Here is a 25,899-nt window from a genome sequence, read left to right as displayed (position 1 = left end):
ATCAGACTTTTTTTTATGTATTGGTATTTAATTGACTGTTATCAATAATATCAATAATGCATTACATTCACTTGATTTCATTTTGTACAAAATGTTCTTAGGATTTTATGCAGTAGACACAAACGTAGAAAAATATATACATACATATATATACATGGAAATTATAATAGGGCTAGAGAGAAAATATAGCTCATTTTAATATTTTCAAGTTTCAAAGTTATCTGTCCATATGGAGAAAGATGTAGATGAAAAGATGGCATAGGGTACAAGTACATATCTTAACAGTAGGCTATATCCTACATATATTCTCAGAAAACTGTATAGCTCAAAATTAGTCAGAGATTTTTAGCAAAAAGTTGAATCATGAATCGTTGACTAATTTCTATTCCACCCAAGAATTACATTTCTTTATTTGGACTTATGTTAGTAAGCATGAATCACAGTTATCTTACATTTAAAGCTCTGCACGGTGTGCATGTACATGGCTCACTCACTCCTGCCTGAGAACTAGGGCACAGAGACTCTTAAGGCTACAGTCTGTCTGAGCTGTCTCAGCTCTCTCACTCACACTCCTCAAAAACATCCTTGTGATAAAGGGGGACGAGGGGTCACCTCCTCAAGCCCCCTTTAAAGCAGCCATGGCTTCTCTCTCACTGAGGCTGAGAGGTTACAGCAGTGCTGCTTCTATTTGTTTCTATGGACACTGGAGGTAAAGTTGCTCTGATTGGCTGCCTGACTCAGCCAGTCTGTGCTCTATTTCCTGGCGGTGGCGGTGCTGTTGCTGCGCTGGTAGAACAGCACATAGGCTTGATTGGTCTGAAGCTGGTTCTCTGAGACTGGAGTCACACTGCAGATGAGTAAATTGAGAGAAGTTGTGAGAAATAGATCCAAGTTTATACAGAAAGTGCCTCAACATAAATGACCCATAGATACAGTAACCTAGGTAAATACTGTCTGTCATATACAGTTGACAGGGTCGTCGCTTGTCAAACAAAATGACCTGGGTGCAGGTGGCTCTCACCTGCAGTCATTGTAGAAGCACCAACCATTTTCATCAGAACAGCAGGCTGTGTAGTGGCCCATGTTCACGGTCCCAGAGTGGTTACATATTGCATATAAATCATAAAGAACTGGGCCTGTGGGGATGTCACATTAAAAAATAAATAACAACAGAAAGCGCATGAGCTGTGGATGAGTTACTGATTATGCATTTATAAACCATTATTTTCTATTAAATTGTATTTTTTTTTGATTTTTCAAATCAACTGTAGCCTATAATTAGTTGTTTTTAATTGAAGTCAATATGGAATTGATATAATTTTGTCATTCAGTCGATTATAGTTATATATCTGTAAGATTGACTGGTGATCTTGAAGCTCTTCATTGTATCCACCTCTCTTTCTCCTTGTGTTTCTTGTTTCTCTGAGCTGCCGACTATCAAAGTAAAATGTCATAAAACAAGAGTTTAACCGTGTTGTCATTGTGTGCTCTGCTTCCCTTTGTCAAAATTAATTACTTTCACCCATGTGTTGTTCCTTCTCTTTCTTCTGAACAGTAGAACCTTGATAAGCCTGCTGTTTTCTAACCTCGCCTGCACACTATTATTTCAGCTCAGCCAAAGCACTGCATTCGCATAATGAATGAAACAACACTCAGTGACATGATTGTCCTAAACATGCAAATCAAAGCAGGAGAGGAAAGAAAAGTGTGGTAGATTTACCGCAGTCAGCAGGTCCATATCGTCCAAGGTCCAGGTTAGTGAGTGGGAAGGACACATAGACTGTACTTTTACTGATAGACCACCGTGATGTTGTGAAACGATTCAAATCTGATTCAGGCTGTTAAAGCATCATAACCTGCTGCACATGAATTTGACTTGCCCACAGTATATAGACACATTAAGGGGTTGTTGCCAAGGATACGGATCACAATAACCTGTGGAAACCTCTGGATGGACAGCCGCTTGGTACACTCTGTACGTCTGTTACACCTCTCGCACATCTGAAACACACACAGACAAAAAGACACCTCAGCATTTTACAGCACAACACATTATTACTGAATATTATGTTCTGTCAGCTCATTATTGGATCCTGAGTGAACATGTTAAGTCTGTTCTGTACCTACTGTTCAGTCTGTGTCATTTCTTTATTGGTTTGAAGTGGGTGGGGCTAAATTGGAGATGTTATGTTGTCATGTGTGTCTATGCAGCAATCGCACTTAAGCAACAGAGTCAAACTGTGATGACAGCCGTGAGTTCCTTTGTTTATGTTGCCACGATCAGTCAGTGCAACTTTTTGATCAAACCACACCCTGAGCGTCCTGCTGAGACACAATAGCTGAGTTTTTGAGCCTTAAACTGTGATTAGATGATAGATTATTACTTTCTTTTCAAACTTTACCTTACTTTGAGTTCTTATTATATCACAAATATTTAAGTTTTTCTCTGTAATGTGTTTTCATACACTTGCTTCCTTGAAACATTCTCTAATTTTCAAAATCAATTGTCAGACAAAGTGTCCTTTAATTTCCTTTTAGATTTATCAAACTATAACAATAGAGAGGAGATTTAAATACAAAACCGGCGTCGTCAATTCATGTCTTGAAGACACAGTTGAAAAACAATGGTGGCAGATAGATAACCTCTTGTTAGTTTGGACAGTTTTCTCTTCTTTAGACTGAATTGTCTTTTACCATGCTGCTGTAATTTTGTGAAACAATAAAAAGCAACATAAAAGAAAAGGTAACTCTCAATGAATCTGATGCAAATGAGAGCCACAGTGCTAGCTCATCTTATCTACAGTTTACATTTCACATGATAAATAAAATATAGGTCACAGATTGATGGAGGGGGGTTTATCACTCTTTCTGTATTAACTTACTGGTGAATTCTCCTTGTCCAGTTTCTCCTCCTGAGAGAAGAGGTCCAGACACTCCCTCAGCGTGACCTCCCCTGAAGAGCTCCTCTTGGGGATGGGCAGCGACAGATCACAGAACACATCGAATGTGTTGGAGTAGTGGGAGCACACTGAGCAATGGAGCGAACTCCGCAGCTGCCCTGAGAACAGGTCTGTCAGACGGGTGGAAAGAAACATCATCAGTGCTGCGTTGACTTTATTTTTGTCGATGATAGTGACTGGATTTTGGTCCTCACCTACTATTCTGCTATCATCTCTTTCTAAGTGCTTCTTCCACATGGAAACTGCCTCCTCTGAAAGTCTGCAGAGAGGGGGACAAGAGATGAGTTAGAGGGGGGACAGAAACTAACTGTGGTCACACGAAGGGACGTGAGAGTTTCACAGATGACACTTTACAACATGTACACACTCACCTAATTCTAGCATATTTTTGTTCAGGTTCCTTCCCTGTCCGCCGAACGTAGGCCCTGCGGTTGATTTCTGTGTGCAGCTTGTCTAACAGGAACCTGAGAAACTCCTGAGCATCCTGTTGACTGGGTTAGACACAGAGAGATTTCTTAATATGACTGTAACAGGCAGCTACATTTATACAGGCCCCGATAATAAAACTGAAAAACAGCATGACAAAGTGGAGAACTAACAGAAATAGTGAACGTTTTTTCTTGTGATGGAAACTGTTCTGCTGATCCAAAGGTGGCCTGCAGTTGCACTTGCACTTTTAGCATTGTGCTAGCATTAATATTGCCTGGACAAAAGCCTCTAAAAATGCTGCAGTTAACCTTGAGGAAAAGAGAAAGGTAACCATCAACGTTCTTACCTGTAACCACTGAAATAAGGCACAGCTTCTTTAAAGATATTGTAAAACTGTCGTGGATTAACAACTGTGTCTCCTTCATTTTCATCCCACAGGCCTGACAGCACCTGAGAGAAAGCTGGTACAGGAGGAGAACGATGCTTTGAACAACAAGGGAAAGAAACATTATGTGCGAGAGGGAACATGGAAGTGAGAGAGGAACACACCTTCCATGAGCTTTGCATCCTCTTTGGAGAACTTCTCATGCTTGTAGGCCTTGACAAGGCAGTAGTCCCTTAAGCCACGTGTGTGAGACAAACACTGAACCACTGCATTCAGGAAACACTGATTGGAAACAAAGCGAAGGGGGAAGGTGAGCATGGTGATGTGAAAAATGATTTTGGCAATCCTGCAGGTAGAGATATCAACACTTACTGTGTTTCCTATGTTTCTAAGGCCAACCCTCCCGCTTCCGACTGTCAGCTGCTCTTTCTGTAAAGTAATTTTTAAAAAAGATGACAGGAAGCTACTACACAGAACTGCACATACAAGCCAGACCAGAGCGACAGAGCAGTAGATGAACATTCATTTGTCTTTAAAAGGAAACGTATGCACAAGTACAGTACAATGTGTCCTACCATTTGACCCCTGGCTGTGCCTGTCTGTCTGCTGTAACCCTGCCATGTCAGTGTGTGTAACATTGGTAGGACAGATTTAGTCTTCTTATCTCATTAACATAACAAGAAAGTCTAAAAGGAGGTCAGCCTCAAGCAGTCATCCTATTAGTGACCAAGGACTGCTGACAGGTGCTGAAACACGTGTGTGTTGATATGTACTCTCCATTAATTCCTCTATACGACTTATCTGTCTGTGTTTACATTTGACTCATGAGTGTCCCCGTCTACATTCGGAGCAAACTTTCAGGACTTTTAGTGGTTTGAGCATGCAGTGTGAGCTTCTGCCGTGTTGTCATGTTAAGTTGTGCGCACCTCATTGTCGGTGACCAGCAGCAGGCCCATCAGTGAAGTGTAGAGGACAGACTGGGAGATGTCAGCCGTCTCTCTCTGGATGCCTTTCTGAGACACCAGGGTTCGACACAAGGCCTCGCAAGACCCCTCCACGTTGACACCGCTCGCCCCTGGCATCCCGATTTACCAGTAAACCTCACAAGAGTCCTGACAGTGATACAAGAGTCTCCCAAAGAAATGCAAGCCAGGTGGGTTTTCTGCACCTCAGAGTGGGTAAGATTCAGTTTTTTCACATGCAGCATCAAAGGTGAGCAGGACGTGGTTGTAGTACGTCAGCTGTGTCACAGAGAGTATTAGCCTTTCTTCCCAGGAAAATCACGCGGGACGTCATTCACAACTGAGGGCACAAGAACAGGATTAATTTGTGAATGAACATTCCCCTTTAGGTAAATCCGTATCTTGAATAGATGCAGTTTATCCACTCTGGCTCACGATTCTCCCTCCTAATTACAGCACACTAAGCAAGTCTGAAAGCCACGGTCTGGGAGAGATCTAAGTGAAACCACATATCAATATATCTTCTAGAGAGCACACGGTTATGAACCGGAGAGGTAATAATAGTTAATCAAGTGCCCATTGATTTAAATGTAAAAACTTGACTTCAATTCAATATGAAGTCTGAAACAGCACAAGCCAATCTGACAAACAAGGTGCGATCTGACTCAGTGCCCGAAGTAGATTCTCGCTGTTGTTTAGTGCAGGCAAAGGATAAAATCTTGCAAGTTAGTTTGCAAATAATGCCTGATAAATTCTGAAGTAATAGCAAAGAAACAGAGCAGTTCGGACTCACCTGATCATTTGGTCACTCTATCTCTGGACAAACTGTCCCAACCAAACTGTTCCCATCACCTGCTGAGCTGTTAAAAATGCATGGGGACGTCTACTGTTTCACTCTGTCTGTAGGCTAGGACTGAAAGTCTACCTCTCTCTCCCCTGCACTGCGACCAGTGTCAGAGTAAGAGGGTGAGAAAGGAGAGAGGGAGAGAGGGAGGGAGGATAATCATCTCTAATCTTTTCTCTGTAGATCTCGTGGCTATACTTAGACTTTTCTTTATATATTTTTCCATGAAGTTCTCAATAAACTTTTAAGTGTCAGTTTATTTAAAAAAACAGGCGCAAAAACATTTAACATTGTAAATTCACATTCAGTATCACTGTTCCAAAGCTGTACAGTTTGCATCATCACAATCCATGAAAAAGAGCAAGAGAAGACAATCATCCATGTAGGAAATACCATGTGTATCAAAGCACAATCATCTTTTACAACCAGTCCCCTTTATTTTCTCCAATGTCAATAGTTAACATGTGGACCCCCACAGGCCTCCTGGTGCTCAGTCCGCCAGTCAGCGACTGGTGTGGTCGGCCATTTCTGTGTCCGAGCCGAGGCTGAGGTCAGCTATGTGACACAGGGTGGGGTCGGGGTGAAGGGGGAGCTGGCTGGTGTTGGCCGATCGGTCTCTTGACTGGACGATGGCCTGGCGCAGGCAGGTGATCCACTGCTGCTTGCTGAAGGAGTCGTTGGCCTGCAGGCTGTACGGGTGAGCTTTGGAGCGCCCTCTGCTGCTCACACGGAAACAGTTCTTCACTAGAGGCGACAGAGAAGGTGGAGAAGGAAATTGAAAGGAAGCAAGGTTGTAGGGTTTCATGTCAATTAATGGGACATCCCTTGCAAATATGAAACAAAAAGTATAAACAAAACTAAAATAAAGGACACAGGTCATGGACACAGGTTATAATTATCAGTTGCAAGCCCACAATTTTGTCTTATTACAATGGGCACAACATATGTACGTGTTACCTTTATCATTTCCCCCAGTGAAGGCTCCTCTGAAGGTGCCGCCCCCACCAGCCTCCCCATCTGGGATCTCCTCTAGATATAACGAAGCATTGGGCAGAGGCTGTCTGTACACGTTGAATACTGGAAATCCATCTCTGTCCTCCCCCGGCTTGGTCAGCACCAAAGCCAACTCAAACAGGAACACATGCAGCCGCTGTCAGAGGACACAGTCATACATAATGTGAGAGAGATGGCTTTATGAGAATATTTACTGCTATGGTTAGATATATATTAATAAAATGAAGGTATTGCAACTATTATTCAGATATTATGGTGAAATCTTCATAAGGATGAGGACATATACAGATATTATTAATATATATACGTATATATATTACACATCACATATGAATGTAGAGGATTTGACCCTCTTTGGTTCAGATATAATTAGGTCAAATAACCACAGGAAAGCCACTCTCAACCAACAGAAAGTTAGAGTTAAACATGACAACAGAGAGCCACTACCTGGCCCTTGTTGTTCTTGAGCTCTCCGTGACAGTAGAGGAAGCGGGACTGTTGGATCTCTGGTAGTCTCTGGCTCTCTTCGAGATAGCTGAGCCCTCGTCTGTAAAACTGACACTCAGCCTCCCCTGTTTTCTGGTTCACCTCCGCCACGATGCTCTGGATCAGCTCCAGCTGAGAAGGACAAAGTGTTACACGGCATCAGCAAAAACCAAGCGAGACACTGTGTGGTTGACATTTAAAATCCTGAGTGGGACTAAAATAGGACACAGCTCCCATCATGCATTTGAGATAAATATGTGGTACTGTATGTTTATAATGGCAGTATCCTATTTTACTCGGGAGGAGCTGGTACAGCACTACTCAGTTTTAGTCTCTACCTATAAAGGATACATGTACAACATTTATTGTGATATTTAATATTGCGCAATTTTAGGATTTACCGGTAATCATTATGTTATAGGCTAATCAATAGAGCCTGATGGACAAATGTTATTGTTCATGCTTTAAGCATCATGTCAATCTGATGCAGATAACCTGAGTGAAAGCGTGTTTGTTCTGGTGAAACAAGTGAGATGTGAACTCTCTGGTGCATTTCATCTCCTTCCTTCTCCTACACAATATGGCTGACATTTTTATTAAAACCATCCTATATCATTTTCATATCCTGTACGTACAGTATGTTTATATTGAGACATAAAATGCACAAGCACAGCAACTCACAGCGTCAGGCAACGTTTCCTCATCAGGATGCTCCGGAGGGGTGCACTTCTTTATCTCCTTCAGCAACAGTGGGTATTTGACCAAACGGCTTCGAGGGAGATCCAGGAAGTTCCACAGGTCCAGCTTCCTGCTGAATGAAGACTCCTGACACAGGCGCAGGAAGTGCTCCACTCGCTTCTCCTGCTTCTTCTGGTCCAGCAGGGCTTTGGCCCCAACTTGATTACAGCAGTATGTAACATAGGCCCCCAGATGAGGGAACTGCAGAGAGGAAAGTGTGGGTGGGGGGAAAGGAACGATGATCAGGTAAGACATCTGAAGTCAGATAAAAGCTAAGATGTACAAAGACTGAACTCAGTGACTTTTGTAGAGGAACATAATAGAGGAAATACAGGAAGTGGAGACAGTGAAAGTGGGTTGTGCCCTTATCTCTTCTCCTCTCTCACCCAGTCAATCAGCGTAGGCCCGATCTCCCCGACTGTCTTCTCCGATCCCCTCAGCCGCTCCAGACGACTCAGCAGATCTGATATGAAACAGCAAACCTGATCTGGTTTATTCTTATTACTTTTAACGACTGAATTAAAGCATCACCACAGCCATTGTTGAATTATAACACATAATATAAAGAGTGTGTTTGGTTTTTTGTTTTGTTATGTGTTGTTTTTTTTTACTGATGTAGCCATCAGCAAGATTAGTTCCTGTTTGGAAAAGTTGAGTGATAGTGTGAAAACTAGAAATCAGATAAATCAGATTCCACTGAAATGATTAAGACAGAAGGAGGTGTTGCAGATGCATGGGTGGAGATTGAGATGACAGAATAGAGTGCAAGATGATTTACCTTCATGCAGGGGAATGAGGGAGTCCAGAGTACCAAAGATCTGCCCGAGCTCACTCTCTGTCATGATGTCCAGCTTCAGCATGGGCTCATAGTACACCTGGCAGCATGCACGCACACACACAAACACACACATACAGGGCAAGAGGCCAAAGTGAAGAGAGAAGCAACTCAATTGCAGAAGTGTGAGAAGCTGGTGTCAGGGTAACTGGAACAACTGGTTAAAATGATGAGAGGTTCACATGTATTCAGTGTGTTCCGCCCAGGTGGAAGTGTTTTATCGGCCATTACCTTCTTAACCAGACTGAGGTCCTCGATGAGTTGCCTCTCTCCCTGAGTGAGCTCATAGATCACCTGCAGGGAGGGAGAGACGTGACCGTTTGAAAGCTTGCAACCAGACAAGTGGCACCACCATTCGCAGGCACCATCATGTGGATGCAAACACACAACTTGCACAAGTGGTAACATACACAGATGGGACTGCATGAGCTTTCACAGCTGATTGTTCAATAAAGGAAGTTGAGCCTCCAGTGCCAGCTCACATCCTCTTTCATAATCCCCGTGTAGAGCTGCTGCACAGAAATACAGAGCAGGCTCTTGTCACCCCGCCCACACTGCAACCACAGCCCCACAGCTTGACCCACTTACCCCCAGACACACACAAAAACCATACAGAAACACACACACACACACACAAGCGCTATATATTTAATGGACATGGCAGGTTGTACAATTCTGTAAATGAACTAAATATAGCCCTCTGCTTCTCTCACCTCTTGACGTTTGATCTCCTTCGCCGTGAGGTCATGACTCTCCACTGTGTCACTCCAGCATTGGCTGTTGCGCCGCCGTGGAAACGACGAGGCCTTCGTGCGAGGCCGCAGGGGAGCCGGGGGCAAAGGTCGAGCCTCTGTGCGAAAACTAATGGACCGCTGTGAGAAGAGCAGAGCGGATGAAATGTCGGCACGTATTAGTAGTTTATGCTACGTACCAGTAGGAGTTTGTGTTTGTGCATTCTTACTGAAATGGACTGTCCGATGCGTTTGAGAGCGGGGGTCTTCACTGGGGTTATGACACCTGTGAGGCTATTGGACTTTGCCACAGGTTTGACCCTTTTATAACTTGGCTCCTAAAATGAAATCATCATTGAACTTCATGTTGATGCGTGTTAAAAAAAAAAAAAATCCAAGTGGTTCATTTATCAAACTACAAACTACTGTCTACTTTAGAACAGCTGCACACACATCTGGCACCTGCAGAGAGGGAAGCACCTCACCTCTGACTCCTTCGTGTGGTCGAACATCATCTCACCCTCCTCGTCTTCCTCTTCATCCTGCTAAAACAACAGGATGGAAAGATGTAAGTTAGAGGTGAGGTTGAGAAACACGCGATGGGGGTTCAGGAAAATGGAAAAAAGACAGAGATGTCAAAAGGGGTGAGATACTATGGTGCAGATCTCTCATTTCCTGTGTGACTCTTTCAAAGAGGAAGGAGGTTAAACTATGCCTCTGTAGTAAAATACAAGATGTCTGCCAGTTTTTTTTCTCCTCCACACTAACCACATCAGCTGTATATTCAGTGTAGTAACACTGCGAGATGTATTGAACTATCTGTGTTTTTTTTTTTGTTTAATCTGTTGCATAACACAAAACGAAGCTGAAAGCAAAACAGGATTATTTGGAAAGTGGAACAATTGCTGTGGTTGTGATGTGACAAAACGTGACAGTGACATGAGTTGAAGGTTTGTGGAGCCAGAGAGGGTCTACAGCCACACTGCAGAACACTGTGTTCATATCACTCTTGATGCTGAGCTCTGTGCTCAGCATTGTGGTCACAAAGGTAAGGTTGACTAACTTCCGCTTGTTACAGAGAAACACACAAGAAAAATGAAGACACACAGCAGCGACACACGTTATTGTCAGATATCACACTCACCTCTGTGATTCTGATCACAGTCTCAGGGGCCGGGTCTTGTTTTCTCTTCTTCTATAAGTACAAATTTTAAAGTGTAGGTGAGTTTCTTTGGTTTGTAGGATCATACGCAACAGACACGTTTCAGACAGAATTAAATGAGGTGATATGTAATAGGTTAGTGTGACATACCCCAGCATGGTCACAGTGGCTGGAGTGTGTCTCTCCTGACCTAAAAAGGGCAACACTGTTAAAGTGCAAACGTGCTTACACACTGTGTTATTTTATTTGAGCTAAACCTAAAAAGTAAAAAGTAGCTGAGTAGGATTCTAGTGGCCTGGTTACCTCTAGCAGCCCATGTTGAAATCAATAGTTACCCTTACATAAAAGAAAACTAATCATTGAAGGTTAATCTATTTTGTTCTTATCATTTTCAATGTCAAAAGGTTGAGTTTTGACACCATGAATCCAGATATAAACCAACTTTAAATAACATTCGTACATTGTTCCCAGGTCCAAACACAACAGTTTACAGCACCCAAAAGGTGGAAAGAGTTGTTAACAAATATAAAAAGAAAAAGAAAAGGTATCATACCAGGAAGTCCTTGATTCACCAGTCTCCTCCACTTCCATCTTGTCTTTGTCCTCAATGCATCTTCAGAGAATCACGACACGGTCCCAAAACGAGAAACTTTGAAATAATCCAAATTTTTACACTGGTTTTTAATCTGCCCCAGTGGTACAGAGCCGATTGTTTGCAGGCAGCTTGTGACAGAGTTCTGTGCACTTCTTCCTCATCACAGAGCCGACCACATCCTTTAGCGTTGCACACACTCATGTATCCGCTCTTGTCAGGGAGGAGGGTTCAAAACTCTACTTCAGCGTTATCACTCAAACCTGTCAATTGGTTAATGGAACTTTGACACTTAACAGAGCAGAGGAATGGGATTGAATATGTGAAAATGCTGCAAAAGACAAGAGGAAGTGAGAGCAGCTTTCTATTTAATTATTAATCGTATGTGCTTTGGAATGAACTCCATTACCTATAGATACATATGTACAAAGAGCCAGGAAAGATTATTGTTGTATCCCCTGTTAAATGACCTCCATCCTCTGACTGACAGGGTTTCATTCGAAGTTTATCAGAAGGCGTTTAGCTGATTCAGGCTGTGCTTCCCGGATGTGTTATGATGAAACTTCTGAAGCGCTTCAAGCAGGTCAGACAGGAAAAACACAAATCTGACATGTTCCAGTTCTGTTTGAAGTGCCACACCACATAAAAAAGATCCCCTTAGTTATAAAATTACAATTTCCCCTTAAAAACGGTCGAACAATGTGAAAAAAACACTCAAGACTCAGAAATGTTTTTACATGTTTATTCACTATCACACTAAGTGCTCGCATTTCAAGATACATCTCATTGCCTTACTCTTACACTGTAATGTCATTTGGAGTTAACAAAGTAGAAAGAAGACAGTTTATGATCTACAAGGTGTGTGTGCCAAAACATTGCACCCCCTTACCCCCACCCTTCCCTCCCAAAAAGAAAAAAAAAATCAAATATAACAAGACACATGAAATATAAGAGAAAAAAGAGAAAACTGATGTCATGTGCAAGAGCCCCTCCAAAGTCAGAGTGCTGGATGAGGTGGGTGTGGGGGTGCTTCCTATTCTGACAGTGTGAGATTATTTTCCAGTCAGGAGAGGCAGTCGACTCAGGTTTAACTGCGTTTGTGGGCGCTTCTACAGTTTCAAATTCAGGGTCTCAGGTAGAATTAAGGGCAGTGATATGACCTTGTGGCAAAAATGGATTTTGAATACATGTGTCACTACTTTGGGGATTTCTTAGCTCAATGTATATTACTTAATGAGGTGCATCTTTGAAAAGAAAAAAAGACGACAGCAATGTGGGACCAGGTCTACGAGACAGGGGTTGAAGGAGGGAAGAGAGCAAGTAGAGTGGAGGGAGACAGTTTGCTGGATTTAAAAAAAATCCCTCCTTTAGTGCTGAAGGCTAGTAAGAGTGTGCGGATATTTCAGAGGGACACTAGTTGGGCTATGGAGTGCCAAGAGAACACTAAGGCTTAGAATTAAACTGAGCAGAGCCTCTGCTACAGAGAAACATCAGGAGGTCCAGTATACATGCTCCCTTCCTCCAATGACACCCCCTGTTCCCACAGCTGAGCACCAACTGGATCCCTAACACACATACAGGATTCCTTATGTCAGCTTACTGGGGCTATGTACACTCAGGCACAGGTTTACACAAACCACAGGCCTAAAAAAAACTGATTGATCCAATAGAGCTGACGTGGATCAACCCACCCACCCACAAATCCCCACCTGAACTCCTCACTTAGAACACCCAACCCCCGTCTCCCCCTGCAACCCCCACCCTCCAGTGGGTGGGATCAATGTGGAGCTCAGCGGATGGTGTATCTGACATAGGGCACTTCCACGTCTTCGTCTGACAGGTCATTACAGCACAGCTCGAACACCAGGGCTTTCACGTGCTTTCCCAGCTTCTTTTTGGACACCTTAGTCACAATCTCTGTCATCCTGTGGAAAAAAAAAGAATACAATTATAGAAACAGATCAACAACCAAAAAAAAAAACCTCACATTTGACATGCGTCATAAATGTTGAATACTCACGGCAGGTCCAGTCTCTCTTTCAGTTTGGCAGCAGGCATGAAGAAGGAATAGAGCATGGACACTCCCTGAGAAAGCATGGTGATCTCCAACTTATGCTCATTCTAATGACCAACAGAGGAAACATAGGATTTTGGTTAATTGTGGACCAGAAACCACATGGCAGCAGACAAATGAGATGAGTGGTTGAGAACATACTTTAAAGTAGTCCAGAAACTGTCGGAGTGTCATCTCCTCCCCATTGGGCTGCAAACCTGTGACCTCAAAGCGATCCCACAACGTCCAGTCCATTTCATAGTACTGCAAAAAATAATGAAGAACAGTGGGGATTATGAGATGTTGGTGGCACCGAAGGATCTCCCAAGACAAACTGTGATTGCTGTTACAATTAATTAAAAAAAAAAAAAGAAAAACGTTTGAAATACAAATTATTCTCCTCAGCACACACTGATCACATCAGTGTGAGAAGGTGAGTTGCACTCACGTACACCCAGGCAGACAAACTGTATCTGCCTGATGCATCAGTATTAGCATGGCTGGATCATCATTGGAGGACAACACATCTTATGATTGTGTATAATGTTGAGAGCTGATATGTAAATCACATTTCTCACAATGTTACAACTGACATCTGGCTGAAAAACAAGAAGGTGTGTACCTTGTGTTTGGGAGCAGCGATGGGCTCAGAGAAGGCAAAGAAAGGCAGGGCCAGGTTCATGAAGCCATTTTTGAACGTCTCCAGCTTCTTGTGACCTTGGACAATCTTGATGAGCTCCAGGCACACCAGACCCACCACTGCAGCTGTAGTAGTGGCGATCGCAGGAATGATCTTGCCAGCTATCAGTTTGCTCTGGATTAGATGGTGAATAAAATAACTTTGATTATTTGAAGAGTTAAATGCCAGTACAGAACAATAACGTCAGTAAAAAAATATACAATATTTAACTTTTTTGAAAGTTCTTGCCATTTTAGTTGTGACAAATAACCTTTGGACAGTGAAATCTAGATTTTCTTGTCATGAGCATCCAAGTTGTTTTTCCATTCCCACAGAATAACAGGCCTAAAACATGATTGTCAAAGTACCCTACCTTGTGCCTGTCTGTAGGGGGAATGTCGTAGTTCTCTGCTCTCAGGTTGGATGCTGCCACAATGAAGTCCATGTGGAAGTTGGTGTCATCATCCTGTTCAGACAGGGTCCACCACATCCACACAAAAAGGGCCATGATTAGTGCAGGTTAAAGGCAAACGGAGGACAAACAGAAGAGCTGAGACTACAGAGTTGATATTTATAGGAGGTAATATGGTGTACCTTCTCAAAGTCAATGGAGCAGAGTTTGAACTGGGAAGACTCAGAAGAAGGCAGCAGGGTCTTCAGCTCTTCCAGTCTGGAGTCATCTATAGATCCAGAGAGAAATCCACAGTTGCATTTTTAAAGACTAAGACTATCTCTTTCTCGTCTTTGGCAGAAATTGAGATCTACTACAAACATATTTTGTGATCTTGGATACTTACAACATACAGGGATTTGTGTCTTACCAACAGAGGAATTGCTATTCTGCAGCTCCTGATCAGAGACGTGGATTTTCACTCCTGAACGAGGGGTAAAGGTCGGCACCTTGACTTCCTGCAAGATCTTGACCACACCTGCACGATCAGTGCTGCCTGGCATGCCGTACGTCTGAGCAAACAGGTTGGCTCCTGCCAATATATAATCCATGTGCAGCTCCTAGAAGGGGCAACAGCTCTGTCATTACCTTGGTACTGATGGATTACACAATGAACTGATTACACAATGAACAGATACGTACATTACTAGTGCTGAACTCTAGGGGGTGAGGACACCTCTTTGGACCAGACCAGAAGGGGGCACCAGAGCTGGTGACCTGAAAGACAGATGACATTTCAGGAACCAAAATGCAAAACCGTAAAGCGAAGGCTTTTGTATACTACCGTTAGAGAAATAACAAGAAGAGGAGAATCATGCATACCAGTTGTGGTTCATGGTTGGCATTTGCTTACTCTTACTTTGCATGTTGCATGCAATAAGAGTTTTAAAAGTTAATGCAATTCCCATCATATATATATGCCTTTTCTGTGGATATGATACCAATCAGAAAAACTACAAACACAGATCTCTCTACTGCAGGCTGAAAGCTCTGTGCATACCATAGTGCTGTACCATTTAATAAAGTCTGCACAGACCAACAAAACTACAAACACAGAACAGCAAATCACAGGAAAAAAAAGTAGCGTGCACAAGGCCAAAAAAAAAGATGTGATTTTAAAACATTTAGTAGTGGGGATGTAGCCTTATTGAAATGGATTGAATGATCAATAGGATGTTGTGTGTGAACAAAATTGATAAATCAAATCTGAGGGGGGGGTACAAAAATAAATCAACTGTTAGGATTGTATGTTAGGATTTCTCCAGACCAGACAGAAAGCATTTAAAGAAAACAGGTGTAGATATTCGTCATGCAAAGAGGTCACTGTGTACCTGATCTGGGGGGAAGTTGTGCAGTAGCTGACGGATGTTGTTGCTGTACTGGCACTGCCAGTGGTTGCGTGCCCAGGCTACACAGTCGGCCCAGCTGTGGGGGCAGTCTGTGACGAGACTCTTGTAAACGGCCTCCAGCACCTCTGCGGGCTGAGCTCCGGGAAGCTTCACAGTACGCTCCATGAACTTAGGATCTCTGCAACAACAATCGTCACAAACCTCATAAGCTGGTGACCACTATGTGACGAACTGTAGCTTTTTGTTTTGACACAGAAGGCCACTCACGAGAGGTACTGCATGGCGTTCTCTGGTGGCTGTTTGAATAGTCCCTCAAACTCATCACGGGCCCACTGAACAGGAGAAAATTATTATAAATACACCCATTTCACCAAACCATAGGCCTGATGTGTGTGTAAAACTTAAAACGGTTTCAGTCAAAGTATCCAAGGGTTGAAAAATAGTCCACTTTCTCCTATTTCTTAGAGAGAAATATGAGGAAGTGACTTTATGTTTGAAAGAATGTAACATCTTCAATACTCAAATCCCATTTGTGACAGTAAATTTAACTTAATTGTTGTTATTTTTAAAAAGATCACTCACTCCCTTGCCTGTGTCTTTCTTAAGCTTGGTAATGTGCATGTTTGCATCTACTGACCTGCAGTGTGTGTTCAATGGCATTTGGGAAGTTTTTCAGGGTGCAGATGGGGATGGACTTCTCTGGTGGATCTTGGCTGGAGCTGTAGGACTCTGTGAGGAAGGGGATCACAACCTGGACATTGCCTTTAGTACCCAGAGTACCGGACTCGAGTAAGGGTTTACGGTAGTACACACACCTCCGATCCATGTACATACCTGCATGGAGGGCAAAAACAAGGCCAAAAACAGAGTTCAAATACAGAGTAGCAAAAAAATATTTGGTTTTAAAACAACAATGATCCAGAATTACCTTTTGCGAGTAAACACCCTTGGTTAAAAGAAAAAGAAAAAGAATCACTTACGTGCATCAACATTGTCCAGTGCATTGGCCACTCCATCAAGGCTTTCAAAGAAATCATCGTCGTAAACCCTCTCTGTGTCGGGGCCTACTCTGTTCTGGTGTCCTGTGATCCTGATGGAGGGGTTCATCTGTTTCACTGCCGCTGCTGCTGTGTCGCTCTTCATTTTCTATTGAGACACATGCATGATATTGTGAACTTTTCACTTTTCAGTCCAATACCAACAACAGTATCACAACCAAGTGAATACTTAAGTCCGACACGAAAAAAATGTGCAAATTTTAACAATAATCATGTAAATTATGGGCTCCATCAACCACAATTGCTTACCACCACATGTGAATTAAGTAAGGCAAACACTATCTGTTAATAACAACAGTGTTCTAATGCCAATCTGTACTGTGAAAGGTCACTGCATTTCATTTATCTTGACATGAAATAACCAGTACTCTAATAGACCCAGAATAGCCCCAGGCATCCTGTTTTCTCCATCTAATGCTGTACCATGACATCATCCTTGAGCAGCAGTTACATTAAGTGCACTCAGGGGCCCTTGCAATGAGCAGAAAATCAGTATGTAGAACCTCTTGGAAATATTAAATTCAATGAATAAATACCCAACCTGTGTTTCCTACACACACAGCTGAGCAAAGACAATGATACTGACCGTGACATCTGAGGGTCTGAAGAGGAACTGTCTGTTGAGGTTGGATTTTTCAATGGTGTCCATGTCTGTCACAATGACCTCACCCTCTCCGCCAGCCAGTCCAATCATGGCAAAGTTTTTCAACAGCTCACAGCCAATGGCACCAGCTCCAACCTGGAATTATTATAGGTCACGCAGTGAGTTAAGTTCTCCAGGTTGTCATCCATGTTCTATGTTAGGATGCCATGCCATTCAACAAACACCAACTGCAGCACTACTGTGGAGAAATTTAGAATGCCGTTTTATATATATCACTCAATGACGAATAAAAACCAATGAGAACGGCTGGTAATGTTTTTTTTTCATGTGAACAGATCCTGCAAAGCCTCAAAGTCCACTATTTTAGGTACTGACTTTTACATAAAAAAGAAGGTAAAAATAAGCACAAATACAGACATTGTGAGTTTTCATTTTTGCACCAAGATAGTATACAGAGGTTCATAATAAAGGACTTGAAAAGGTTTAGCTCGATATTACTTTTTACTATGAGCAAATACCATTAAAGAATCTAAATGTGTTGGACTTGAAACTCTGATTTTCTTGAGCTCTATTTTTTTCCTGCAGATATGAAGAGCTGGATGTGTATGTGCACTAAAAGAGTATGTGCAGTCACAACAGAGCACATATCCAGAGAAATTAGGTATGAAATCAAGTTGTGGCTCAATTATGCACTTTTAAATACTCTATGAGCAGCAATGTTTATTTAAAGTCATGTTAAGAGGACCAACCCATAACTGTTATTGAAAGGAATATAGCATAGCACCAGACTTTAAATGTCCCTTAGCAACAGGATGCCAGAGGAAGTGTTGGAAAGTTTTCCATTGGCCGACTCACCAGGAAGTAGCGCTGTTTGGCAAGAACATCCTGCAGCTTGGTGCCAAACACTGCAATCTGCCCATCGTATCTGCTGTTCCTCTGGGAGAAATGGATAAAGGCAGAAAAACAGGTTCAACACACTCGTTTATCAGCTCCATGTGCATATGTGTTCAGTAACTGTTTGCAATTTCCCATTTAACACCTACAGGGGCACACTCTTCCTCTGTGAGAATCACTCCTTCCTCTTCTGCCAGGCACTCCAAGGCATCAAAGTACAGCCACTGCATTATTGGCATAAACTTCCCTGTGCATGCCTGAGGAACAGAGTATACACAAATGTAAAAAAAAAAAGAAAAGAAGCATTTGTGACAAACAAAATTTGTGATTAGAGCAAGTTAGTGCAGTACAGGTCCAAACATGTCCAATCACACATGGGAAGAAAACACAGAAAAGCTGATAACCTACTCCCTCCCTTTAAAAAGTACTACATATCCACAGTGGATCTCGTCAGGACTGGGCTATTGGATTCCATTTGTCGATAACACTGACCTTCATCACTTCCTGTGCAGCCAGACCACCAATGAAGGCATTGACAGGGGCCAGATCCCCAGAAGCAAGATATGACACCTTTTTGATAAGAGCTTCATCCAACTGCTCCACTTTGGCGGACCCTGTCTGGGCAGAGTTCACCTCCTTGGCCAATGTCAATAGCTCGTCTCCATCAGCCTGGACAAAACACAACTCAGCATGATGAACATGTCACGAAATACAAAACAAAATTCTGCTTTGTTCCAATTCAGTACATGATTTTTCTAACTATGTGGCAAATCTTTCAAGCTTAATTTTGTCTGTAAGTAATGATAGAAGCTTGGGTCATTCACATACATTTTAAAACAGGCTTAATCGCAAAAGGGGGGTGGGAGTGGGGGGTTTAGCCACAACAATGAAAGTAATTTCAATCAGTTATGATGGTGCCATTAAAAAAAATACCTGTATAATATTTCATGAGTGATATATTACCTGGCCCCAAGGTGTGGGAAGGTGGTTGTGTTTCTTCTGGAAGGCATGGATAGCCTGGAAGCCCACATGCAGCTGCCCTGGACGCTCAAACTTGGCAAAGTCTGTCATCATGAATTCTGGCTCAGCCATGGAGGAAGAGAAGGATTTCTGTACAGGAAAGACATACGTGACAGTGAGGACAGAGTTGGACTAGCATAATTTTTCACAGGTCACGGCAACATCAGTTAATGTAGGCCTGCATGTATAGAGATGAGATTGGGATTACACACAGTTGTCTTTGTAACCAAGCTCTTAAACGTGTAAACTGAGGTTTAGGTGTGTATTTTAGTAGCATTTTAATTTACTGTGATGTAAGTATTACATCATTTTGTGTGAAAAATGGCAAGATGTGTCACTTACAAAAGCGATCTTCTTAGGCATCTTGACCTGGGAGACGATTCCTCCTCTTACATAATCTGTAAAGCCAGCTGTGTCACAGATGCTGAAGGTGTATGGACCTAAACAGAGAAATAATCCCATGTCAGTTTGAAACTGTAATATCAGAATAAACAAAATATGTTTTTTGTTTTTTTTAATCCTCAATTGGAAACTGGTCTTACCCAAAACCTTAATTTCCACTGGCTGGCAGCCATTGAGCTCCGTCATACCCTGGACCTCTGTGAAGGTGACATAATCTCCACTCTCAAAGCCATGACGAGCCTCATCCAGGCATGTAACAACCCCTGGATTGTCCTGGAGCAACCAACAATGAGTATTATTGTTAATTAATTAAAAAAAACAAACCAGTCTTGAAACCTGATCTCCAGCAGCAGCAACTGCTTTGAAAAAACACTCCTGCCTGGACATAAGGACCAACCTTGGTGATCATGGAGATCATGGCACTCAGGGGCTGCTCTCCATTGGTGTCGTACACTATCATCTCCTCACCAAAGTCACAGAAAAGCTGGCTGCAAAACAGAATCCACAATGCATATATTTGTTAAACATTGACAGATGTACTAGTGTGTACTAGGACCAACAAGCAAAGGGTCACACTCTTACCCAAACAGACCACGGGTGTCTGCAACAATCAGCTTGATTCCTTGGCTGTGGCATAACTCCCCCAATTGCTGCTGCTCATCCAGAGTCGAGTTAGTCAGAACTACCACCTTGGTTGCAAAAAAAAAAAAAGATACAGATTTGAGCAACGTTTCTTTCAGAATGCTGAAATTATTAGGTCGAGGCTTCTACTCAAAACATACCTGAAACTTGGTCAGGTAGTCTTCAGTGAGTGCTCCAGTGTAGGCGGTCACAGGAACGTAGTTGTTTAGTTCAGCCAGACGGTGCTGGCTCACCTCTGCCCTGTTCTTCCCCAGATCCTCCTCCCTGAGGTAAAACTAACACACAAAATACATATAAAGATGTTAGAGAAGAATTGATGCCAAGTCAATAAAGTTACAGCTGCCAATCCTGGTGAATGAGTGCTAAATATGGCCATAATGGAGACTGGAGGAAATTACAACCTTGTTATCACCTTTGAGCACTTAGACTAATTTTCTACACCAAAAATGGTCACACAGGTCACTTGTAATAAGAAATAATTCTGAATTCTTCACATTTCACACAACATAGGAGCCTTGTCTCTTCATGAATATCACAATGATAAGAAACATGTGAACAGTAACACTGATTTATCCAGGTAAATTAGTTCTGATCGTTTTTCAGATGTTACAAAAACACAGGTAAGAGTGGAGGAAAGGCCAAACTGAGGAGAACAGATGGGATTTCAAATTTAGGTTAGGTCTGAACTTCAGTGTTTTAATAAGGCCAATTCCTATAGAAGACTGGTGATGAGACAAATAAGTGACAGAAATATACATTGGCTATTTAATTCAGCTTGACGGACAGGCAGATGCCAGGAACTTAAATAGACATGTTTGAGAGCACAAGGTCAAACTCAAATTGGATGATCAAAGATACAGCTGACACACAGCTTTAATAATAACCATACACTTCTGTAAGGTCACAAAAAAGGGAATCTTTGAATGAATGAGTCTGAATGAACACCTGAGCAGTCTGTTCACACATTTATCTACCTGGCTAAACAGACTGAATTCAAGGTCTCAGGTTGACAGACAAAAACAATCTCTGCACTGTAATGATGTTCTAAAACAGGCTTTAGCTCAACTCTGATTATGACCCAGGAAGAGGCCACCCACTGATAAATCTGGGTCAGCCCATGGCTAACAAGGGTGGGGGTGGCGGTAGTAGTCTTTTTGGATGGCAACAATACAACACGAGTGACTCATAACAGATAGAGCCACGCTGTACTTTACAAGTAGGCTCAAGGCTGCCAAATAAATCAGGACTAAAGGACAGCAACTGATAGTGAATCAATAACTGAACTGAATAATAAATTAATCACTGCACTCATGCAAAATGGAAATATCCATGAACACTCCCTACCTGAGAGGAGAGGTCTCTCCATTCTGCAACTCCTTGGTCGTGCACAGTGACACTTCTAACTCCTCCCAAGATGACATTCTTGGCAATCTCCACTCCAAGACCTCTCATACCAGAGATAAGGACATTGGAGTTCTGCATGCGCTTCATAGCATCATGGCCCAACACGTAACTATAGAGGAGAAAGAATCATTAGAACAACTCAGAATTGTTTAAAAATCAGTCCAATAAGAAATTCTGTAAAAAAAAAAAAACAGTAATTAGGACAAGACTTCAGAAGAGAGAAGACTTACAGTTGTCTGGAGTACAGGCCTTCATCAATCTCAGCATCATTGCCATTCTTAGCCATGCCCTAAGAAGACAGGAGGTGCGATTAATTGATGTTACAAGTTCTCACCAAAAGTATGCAGTATACATGTTCGCACTTACGTTGGCAGGTGTGTGGGATAGATCAGTTCTGACAGAGTTAGAGGAGGAGCAGTGGGATCCCGTCTTCGTCTCTGATCCTGACAAGCGACGCTTCTTGGACAGCGGCGAGCTGGACATCTGTATATCAACCAACAGCATTAGAACAACCAGCTGACGAATTATGCCTCACATTTTTCCTTTACCATTTTTTTAATTAATGCATTTAGTATTAAAGAATTACAATTTTAATCTATATTAGGCAATTGTGTACATGCACACATTTCATAGAGGGCTTCAAAAGACAAATTCTGATTCAAATTCTTAAGAAATATATTATTCATTGCTATGGCTCCATTAAGATGAGTATCCAAGCTAAACGCAACCTAATCTCCTTCATGTTGTAGGGAGGATTTCTAGTCTAGAGAGCAGCTGGGCTGGCTGCAGGCCAAACACAAATCTGTTAGAAAACGGACTGAGCCTGGGAAGAGACATGAATAACAGCATTATCAGTCCTTTTCATGCTCAGAGACAGTGGTGGCTTGTTTATGTACTGCTATTGTTTATTATACCAGTTTTTCCTGACCGCTAACATTGTTTAAAAAACAGCTGAATCATTAAAACTTCACTGCGGTAAAGTAAGCAACACACACCCACCAACTCGCAGGTGTGGACACAAGGATCACACTGTACCGATGGAACTATCCTCGGTAGCGAAGACACACAGAGGACCCGTTTCTTTGCCGAAATAATATTTTCCAAATTAACATCCGATTGTAGTGTGTTGAGCGCAATCTTCCGGATAAAGCCCTCCACCACCGTAAGTAAAATAGGCCGCAGTATCTGGAGCACATCCCCACCGCCTGACGAACATGATCTGCCACAATTTCCGCATCCAATGCAGCTAACTTCCCCGCACCCCAACAGCTTAACTTTACCATTAAAAACCTTCCTGCAACTCCTCGTGATAAAAGGGAGTGGAGTCGACTCTTTCACAAATCACGGTGCAACCATCGAAAAACGGATTTTTTTAGTTTGTGTTAAAACCGTTGTTCGTTAGAAATGAAAATGAAGGCATCCGGCATGATACAGCAAAGCACCGAGCTCCCCCCGGTTAGTACTGTTATTGCTAGTTCCCAACCTTACACATAACGTTAGCTGGTAACAAATCATTTCAACACTTTCTGCATTGAAGAAAGGGGTGCAGCAAATGTCATTCAACAACACCATGCGGAAACCGATTAGGTAGGTTGCCACTAATCAGTTAAGTGATTTGGCAGGTGGACACGGTCGGAACATTAATAACTTAGAGGCAAGAAAACACCACTGTCAGCCTGTCCATTAGCCGCTCGGCCTAGGCCTGCATTACCTCCAGTGCGGAACATAACTTTACAAGCTAGCAGCTGTGGCTATATTGCAACCTGCTCGCAAATACCAGCAACGGGTTGGTTTTGACAGCTAGCTACCACAGCTCCTGTATTGGTATAGTTTCGTGTTATTCGCATTAAACAAAGAGCAACCCTTTAACTTTATCGCATTTTCTTTTTTTTGGCGAATGAAATACTAGCCATTACACTCGTGCCTCATTGATTTCTCTTTTCTTACCAATAATGCTTCTCGGTCCCTTCCCAATGCGAACCCGCTCCTCTCCCGCAGTGTCTAGATGTCAGTAATAACGATGACTGTAAAATCGACGGTTTGTACAAACAAAAGAAACGCGATGCGGAGATTATGGTGGTCTTTACTATATTGTCGAGTCACTATGTCGTTGAGCCGAGAGTCTCTCCTATGTAATTGCGTTGCTGGCTTTGCGACTGCAGACGGGAACAAAACCAAAATGGCAGATGGGGAGAAAGGGGCGGAGGAGCTGTGACGCATGGGCTGAAATATTCAACAGGAAAGAGCGGCCGGGAGCACGCTGCTCACCCAGGCTCCCAGCTCATTGGTTAGTTAGCCGAAGCCAACGCGCACTTATCCCGCCCCTGCTACCAGCAGATGCATGCCATGTACATTACTGTACAATGAACTACAAGACCTCCAGAAATCCATACGAAACACATTGCAAATCTAATAAAAACACACGCAGAGCACATCTGATGCAAGTCAACGAAAGCAAAGTTCCCCATGCCGACTATTTAGTCTCCCCGTCTCGTCTACCGCTGCTGAACGAGGTTCATCAATAACAGCATCTTTGTTTCAGTGAGAAGTGGCTGCGTTGTGTAAGTAGACTCCAGATACAAAGCTCAGCTCACACCAGACGTGCCACAATGAATTATCAAAGAAAATACCTAATTTAGAGCCAGAAACCCCTTTAGATACATCCTCACATCAACTGCATTGTGTTTTTTGGAGATATTATCTCACCCTCGCAAAATACTACGAGACGAGCAGGATGTGCTGAGAGATGCAGGAGATAATTGGGACAGGTACGACACCAGGTAGGTTATAGACTAGCTGTAGTGATGCTGACCGTCTGGGCCCTCAGTCACATTGAGGTTAGGGGTGAGCATTCCTTGCAGAGGAGGAGTATTGGGGGAGGGGGTGCCTGGCAAATGACAAAGGCCCAGGGAAAGAGTGGGCCGCATATTCTCGGGTACACATGTCGAGGGGGATCCCCATTCTCATCTTCTTTGTACGAAAAAATAAAATACACATCTCCCCCTAACCCCCCAATCTATCAGAGCTGAAGCGCATGAATATCATCAATGTCACGTTAACACGCTGCCCAACTTGCCAAGCTGGAGACAGACACTGGCCAATATTACGTTACTGTGGTAACATCGATTGTCATGGTACCGTAACGTTAAGCCAATAAAATACATCAATCGAGATGAAATATTGCCAGCAGGTCCTCCTAGGTTACGTGATGAAGTTAGCTGGTCTCTGTCTCTAAACATAGCACCCGACTACTGTTTGTAGCCAACTAGCTTTCGAGCTACAGTTAACGTTAATTACAACTGAACATTAACACAGCATTCTCTTGCACAGAAAGTGTGCAAATGCTAATTTTTACGGTTACGTGACAGTGGCTCGAAAGCTACCGTTAGCCGAGACAGAGACCTGAAATGGTTCAGATAGCCGACGGCGACTAACGTTAACGGTTACCAATAACGCAGATCAAACGACTGCGTAGTTGTTAGCTTGTGTGCAGCTAGCTTTCGAGCTATCTAGCCACCCAACCACTTTTTCCTTCTTGTGTCGCTATAACAGCTAACTGGCTAACGTTAGCCAACTAGCTGGGGAGCTAACACTACCAAGACAAGAGCTTACACAAGTGTGGAGAACTTACCACATCCGATATTACTCGGCCTGATCTGTAGTATTAAAAACGGCTTGTATTTAAGCAAGAAATCTAACAAACAAATGTGACAATTCAACTGTGCCGCTGACTGCAAACTGAAAAGTGTGTCAGGGTGGCGGGCTCTGTGTGAGTTTTTCCGCTGGACGGCTGCCTGCCCGGCTGTTCCAGAACCGTTTCCCCTCACTCTATTTCAGTTGAAAGCAAAGCAAAGCAGCAACATGTGCACGTTACAGGACCAACCATCGTTTCGGTTCGGAGGGGTAACCGAAAAGTGAATTCGACTAATTTCTCGTAAATACCTTCTTTTACCGACATAAAATGTTCGGCCACACTGCTTTGAGTGTCAAATATATTGAAATACATGTTGTTACACGATTTAATTATGCAACGGCTGTTAATTACTGCGCACCCTTTTTTCACCCCCGTGCCCTCACAAACATAGACTAACCCGATATTCACGCAAGGGCTGATGGGACTTGTAGGCGTGACGCTACATTAGAATCCGTGTACAGTTTTAAACCGTTATCATTTCATTTGAAGTGTAGCTGAAACCTTTGAATCA

General features: G+C 42.7%; 3 protein-coding genes and 1 non-coding gene across 6 annotated transcripts; all 4 read right to left on the bottom strand.

The window, feature by feature from the left end:
* Nucleotides 1-7: 7 nt before the first annotated feature.
* On the bottom strand, nucleotides 8-5,695 carry usp21 (ubiquitin specific peptidase 21). Its single transcript, XM_085782149.1, has 12 exons — nucleotides 5,530-5,695; nucleotides 4,701-5,076; nucleotides 4,147-4,203; nucleotides 3,939-4,056; nucleotides 3,736-3,850; nucleotides 3,332-3,451; nucleotides 3,155-3,219; nucleotides 2,883-3,070; nucleotides 1,923-2,001; nucleotides 1,721-1,828; nucleotides 1,022-1,136; nucleotides 8-847 (listed from the first exon to the last, which is right to left on the bottom strand). Exons 2-12 carry the CDS (start codon nucleotides 4,854-4,856, stop codon nucleotides 754-756), a joined length of 1,215 nt encoding a protein of 404 aa, XP_085638275.1. The 5' UTR covers nucleotides 4,857-5,076; nucleotides 5,530-5,695; the 3' UTR covers nucleotides 8-753.
* A 124-nt stretch (nucleotides 5,696-5,819) lies between these two features.
* Nucleotides 5,820-11,298, bottom strand: arhgef3l (Rho guanine nucleotide exchange factor (GEF) 3, like). 2 transcript variants are annotated; one of them, XM_085782147.1, is made up of 13 exons: nucleotides 11,100-11,298; nucleotides 10,697-10,736; nucleotides 10,529-10,579; nucleotides 9,870-9,929; nucleotides 9,615-9,722; nucleotides 9,367-9,525; nucleotides 8,885-8,947; nucleotides 8,597-8,693; nucleotides 8,205-8,281; nucleotides 7,762-8,019; nucleotides 7,042-7,212; nucleotides 6,538-6,730; nucleotides 5,820-6,324 (listed from the first exon to the last, which is right to left on the bottom strand). In XM_085782147.1, the coding sequence occupies exons 1-13, from the start codon at nucleotides 11,135-11,137 to the stop codon at nucleotides 6,083-6,085; spliced, it is 1,557 nt and encodes a 518-aa protein (XP_085638273.1). In that variant the 5' UTR covers nucleotides 11,138-11,298; the 3' UTR covers nucleotides 5,820-6,082. The 2 variants fall into 2 exon arrangements, with proteins under 2 accessions (XP_085638273.1, XP_085638274.1); XM_085782148.1 differs by having other exon boundaries at nucleotides 9,870-9,926.
* A 568-nt stretch (nucleotides 11,299-11,866) lies between these two features.
* uba1 (ubiquitin-like modifier activating enzyme 1) lies at nucleotides 11,867-25,524 on the bottom strand. 2 transcript variants are annotated; one of them, XM_085782145.1, is made up of 26 exons: nucleotides 25,326-25,524; nucleotides 22,061-22,177; nucleotides 21,925-21,983; nucleotides 21,635-21,803; nucleotides 20,431-20,565; nucleotides 20,231-20,337; nucleotides 20,046-20,136; nucleotides 19,789-19,921; nucleotides 19,589-19,686; nucleotides 19,190-19,336; nucleotides 18,719-18,895; nucleotides 18,376-18,483; nucleotides 18,188-18,268; nucleotides 17,315-17,467; nucleotides 16,651-16,816; nucleotides 16,308-16,504; nucleotides 15,938-16,002; nucleotides 15,653-15,848; nucleotides 14,964-15,038; nucleotides 14,692-14,881; nucleotides 14,465-14,550; nucleotides 14,244-14,336; nucleotides 13,814-14,005; nucleotides 13,354-13,455; nucleotides 13,159-13,259; nucleotides 11,867-13,063 (listed from the first exon to the last, which is right to left on the bottom strand). In XM_085782145.1, the coding sequence occupies exons 2-26, from the start codon at nucleotides 22,175-22,177 to the stop codon at nucleotides 12,928-12,930; spliced, it is 3,174 nt and encodes a 1,057-aa protein (XP_085638271.1). In that variant the 5' UTR covers nucleotides 25,326-25,524; the 3' UTR covers nucleotides 11,867-12,927. The 2 variants fall into 2 exon arrangements, with proteins under 2 accessions (XP_085638271.1, XP_085638272.1); XM_085782146.1 differs by lacking the exon at nucleotides 25,326-25,524 and adding an exon at nucleotides 23,642-23,864.
* Nucleotides 13,607-13,708, bottom strand: LOC146984742 (small nucleolar RNA U6-53/MBII-28). The gene has a single exon (XR_015036235.1). It is a non-coding gene; the product is annotated as a small nucleolar RNA U6-53/MBII-28 (small nucleolar RNA).
* Nucleotides 25,525-25,899: the final 375 nt, after the last annotated feature.

Source organism: Trachurus japonicus, chromosome 7 (genome assembly GCF_045865225.1).
Source record: "Trachurus japonicus isolate A0001 chromosome 7, Traja_1.0".
Classification (NCBI taxonomy): domain Eukaryota; kingdom Metazoa; phylum Chordata; class Actinopteri; order Carangiformes; family Carangidae; genus Trachurus; species Trachurus japonicus.
Note: the sequence above shows the minus strand (reverse complement) of the source record. Positions and strands in the feature narration are given on the sequence as shown.

Excerpts from the sequence above, each read along its gene's own strand:
- uba1 (XM_085782145.1), bottom strand. The coding sequence starts at position 22,177 with ATGTCCAGCTCGCCGCTGTCCAAGAAGCGTCGCTTGTCAGGATCAGAG. Across the intron at positions 19,337-19,588 it reads TGCCTAAGAAGATCGCTTTT|AAATCCTTCTCTTCCTCCAT; the intron begins GTAAGTGACACA and ends TTTCCTGTACAG. Across the intron at positions 16,505-16,650 it reads ACTGGACAATGTTGATGCAC|GTATGTACATGGATCGGAGG; the intron begins GTAAGTGATTCT and ends CCCTCCATGCAG.
- arhgef3l (XM_085782147.1), bottom strand. The coding sequence starts at position 11,137 with ATGGAAGTGGAGGAGACTGGTGAATCAAGGACTTCCTG. Across the intron at positions 9,930-10,528 it reads CTGTGATCAGAATCACAGAG|CAGGATGAAGAGGAAGACGA; the intron begins GTGAGTGTGATA and ends CTGTTGTTTTAG. Across the intron at positions 8,948-9,366 it reads AGGAGATCAAACGTCAAGAG|GTGATCTATGAGCTCACTCA; the intron begins GTGAGAGAAGCA and ends CCCTCCCTGCAG.
- usp21 (XM_085782149.1), bottom strand. The coding sequence starts at position 4,856 with ATGCCAGGGGCGAGCGGTGTCAACGTGGAGGGGTCTTGCGAGGCCTTG. Across the intron at positions 4,204-4,700 it reads TGCTGGTCACCGACAATGAG|AAAGAGCAGCTGACAGTCGG; the intron begins GTGCGCACAACT and ends ATTACTTTACAG. Across the intron at positions 3,071-3,154 it reads AGATGATAGCAGAATAGTAG|ACCTGTTCTCAGGGCAGCTG; the intron begins GTGAGGACCAAA and ends CCCGTCTGACAG.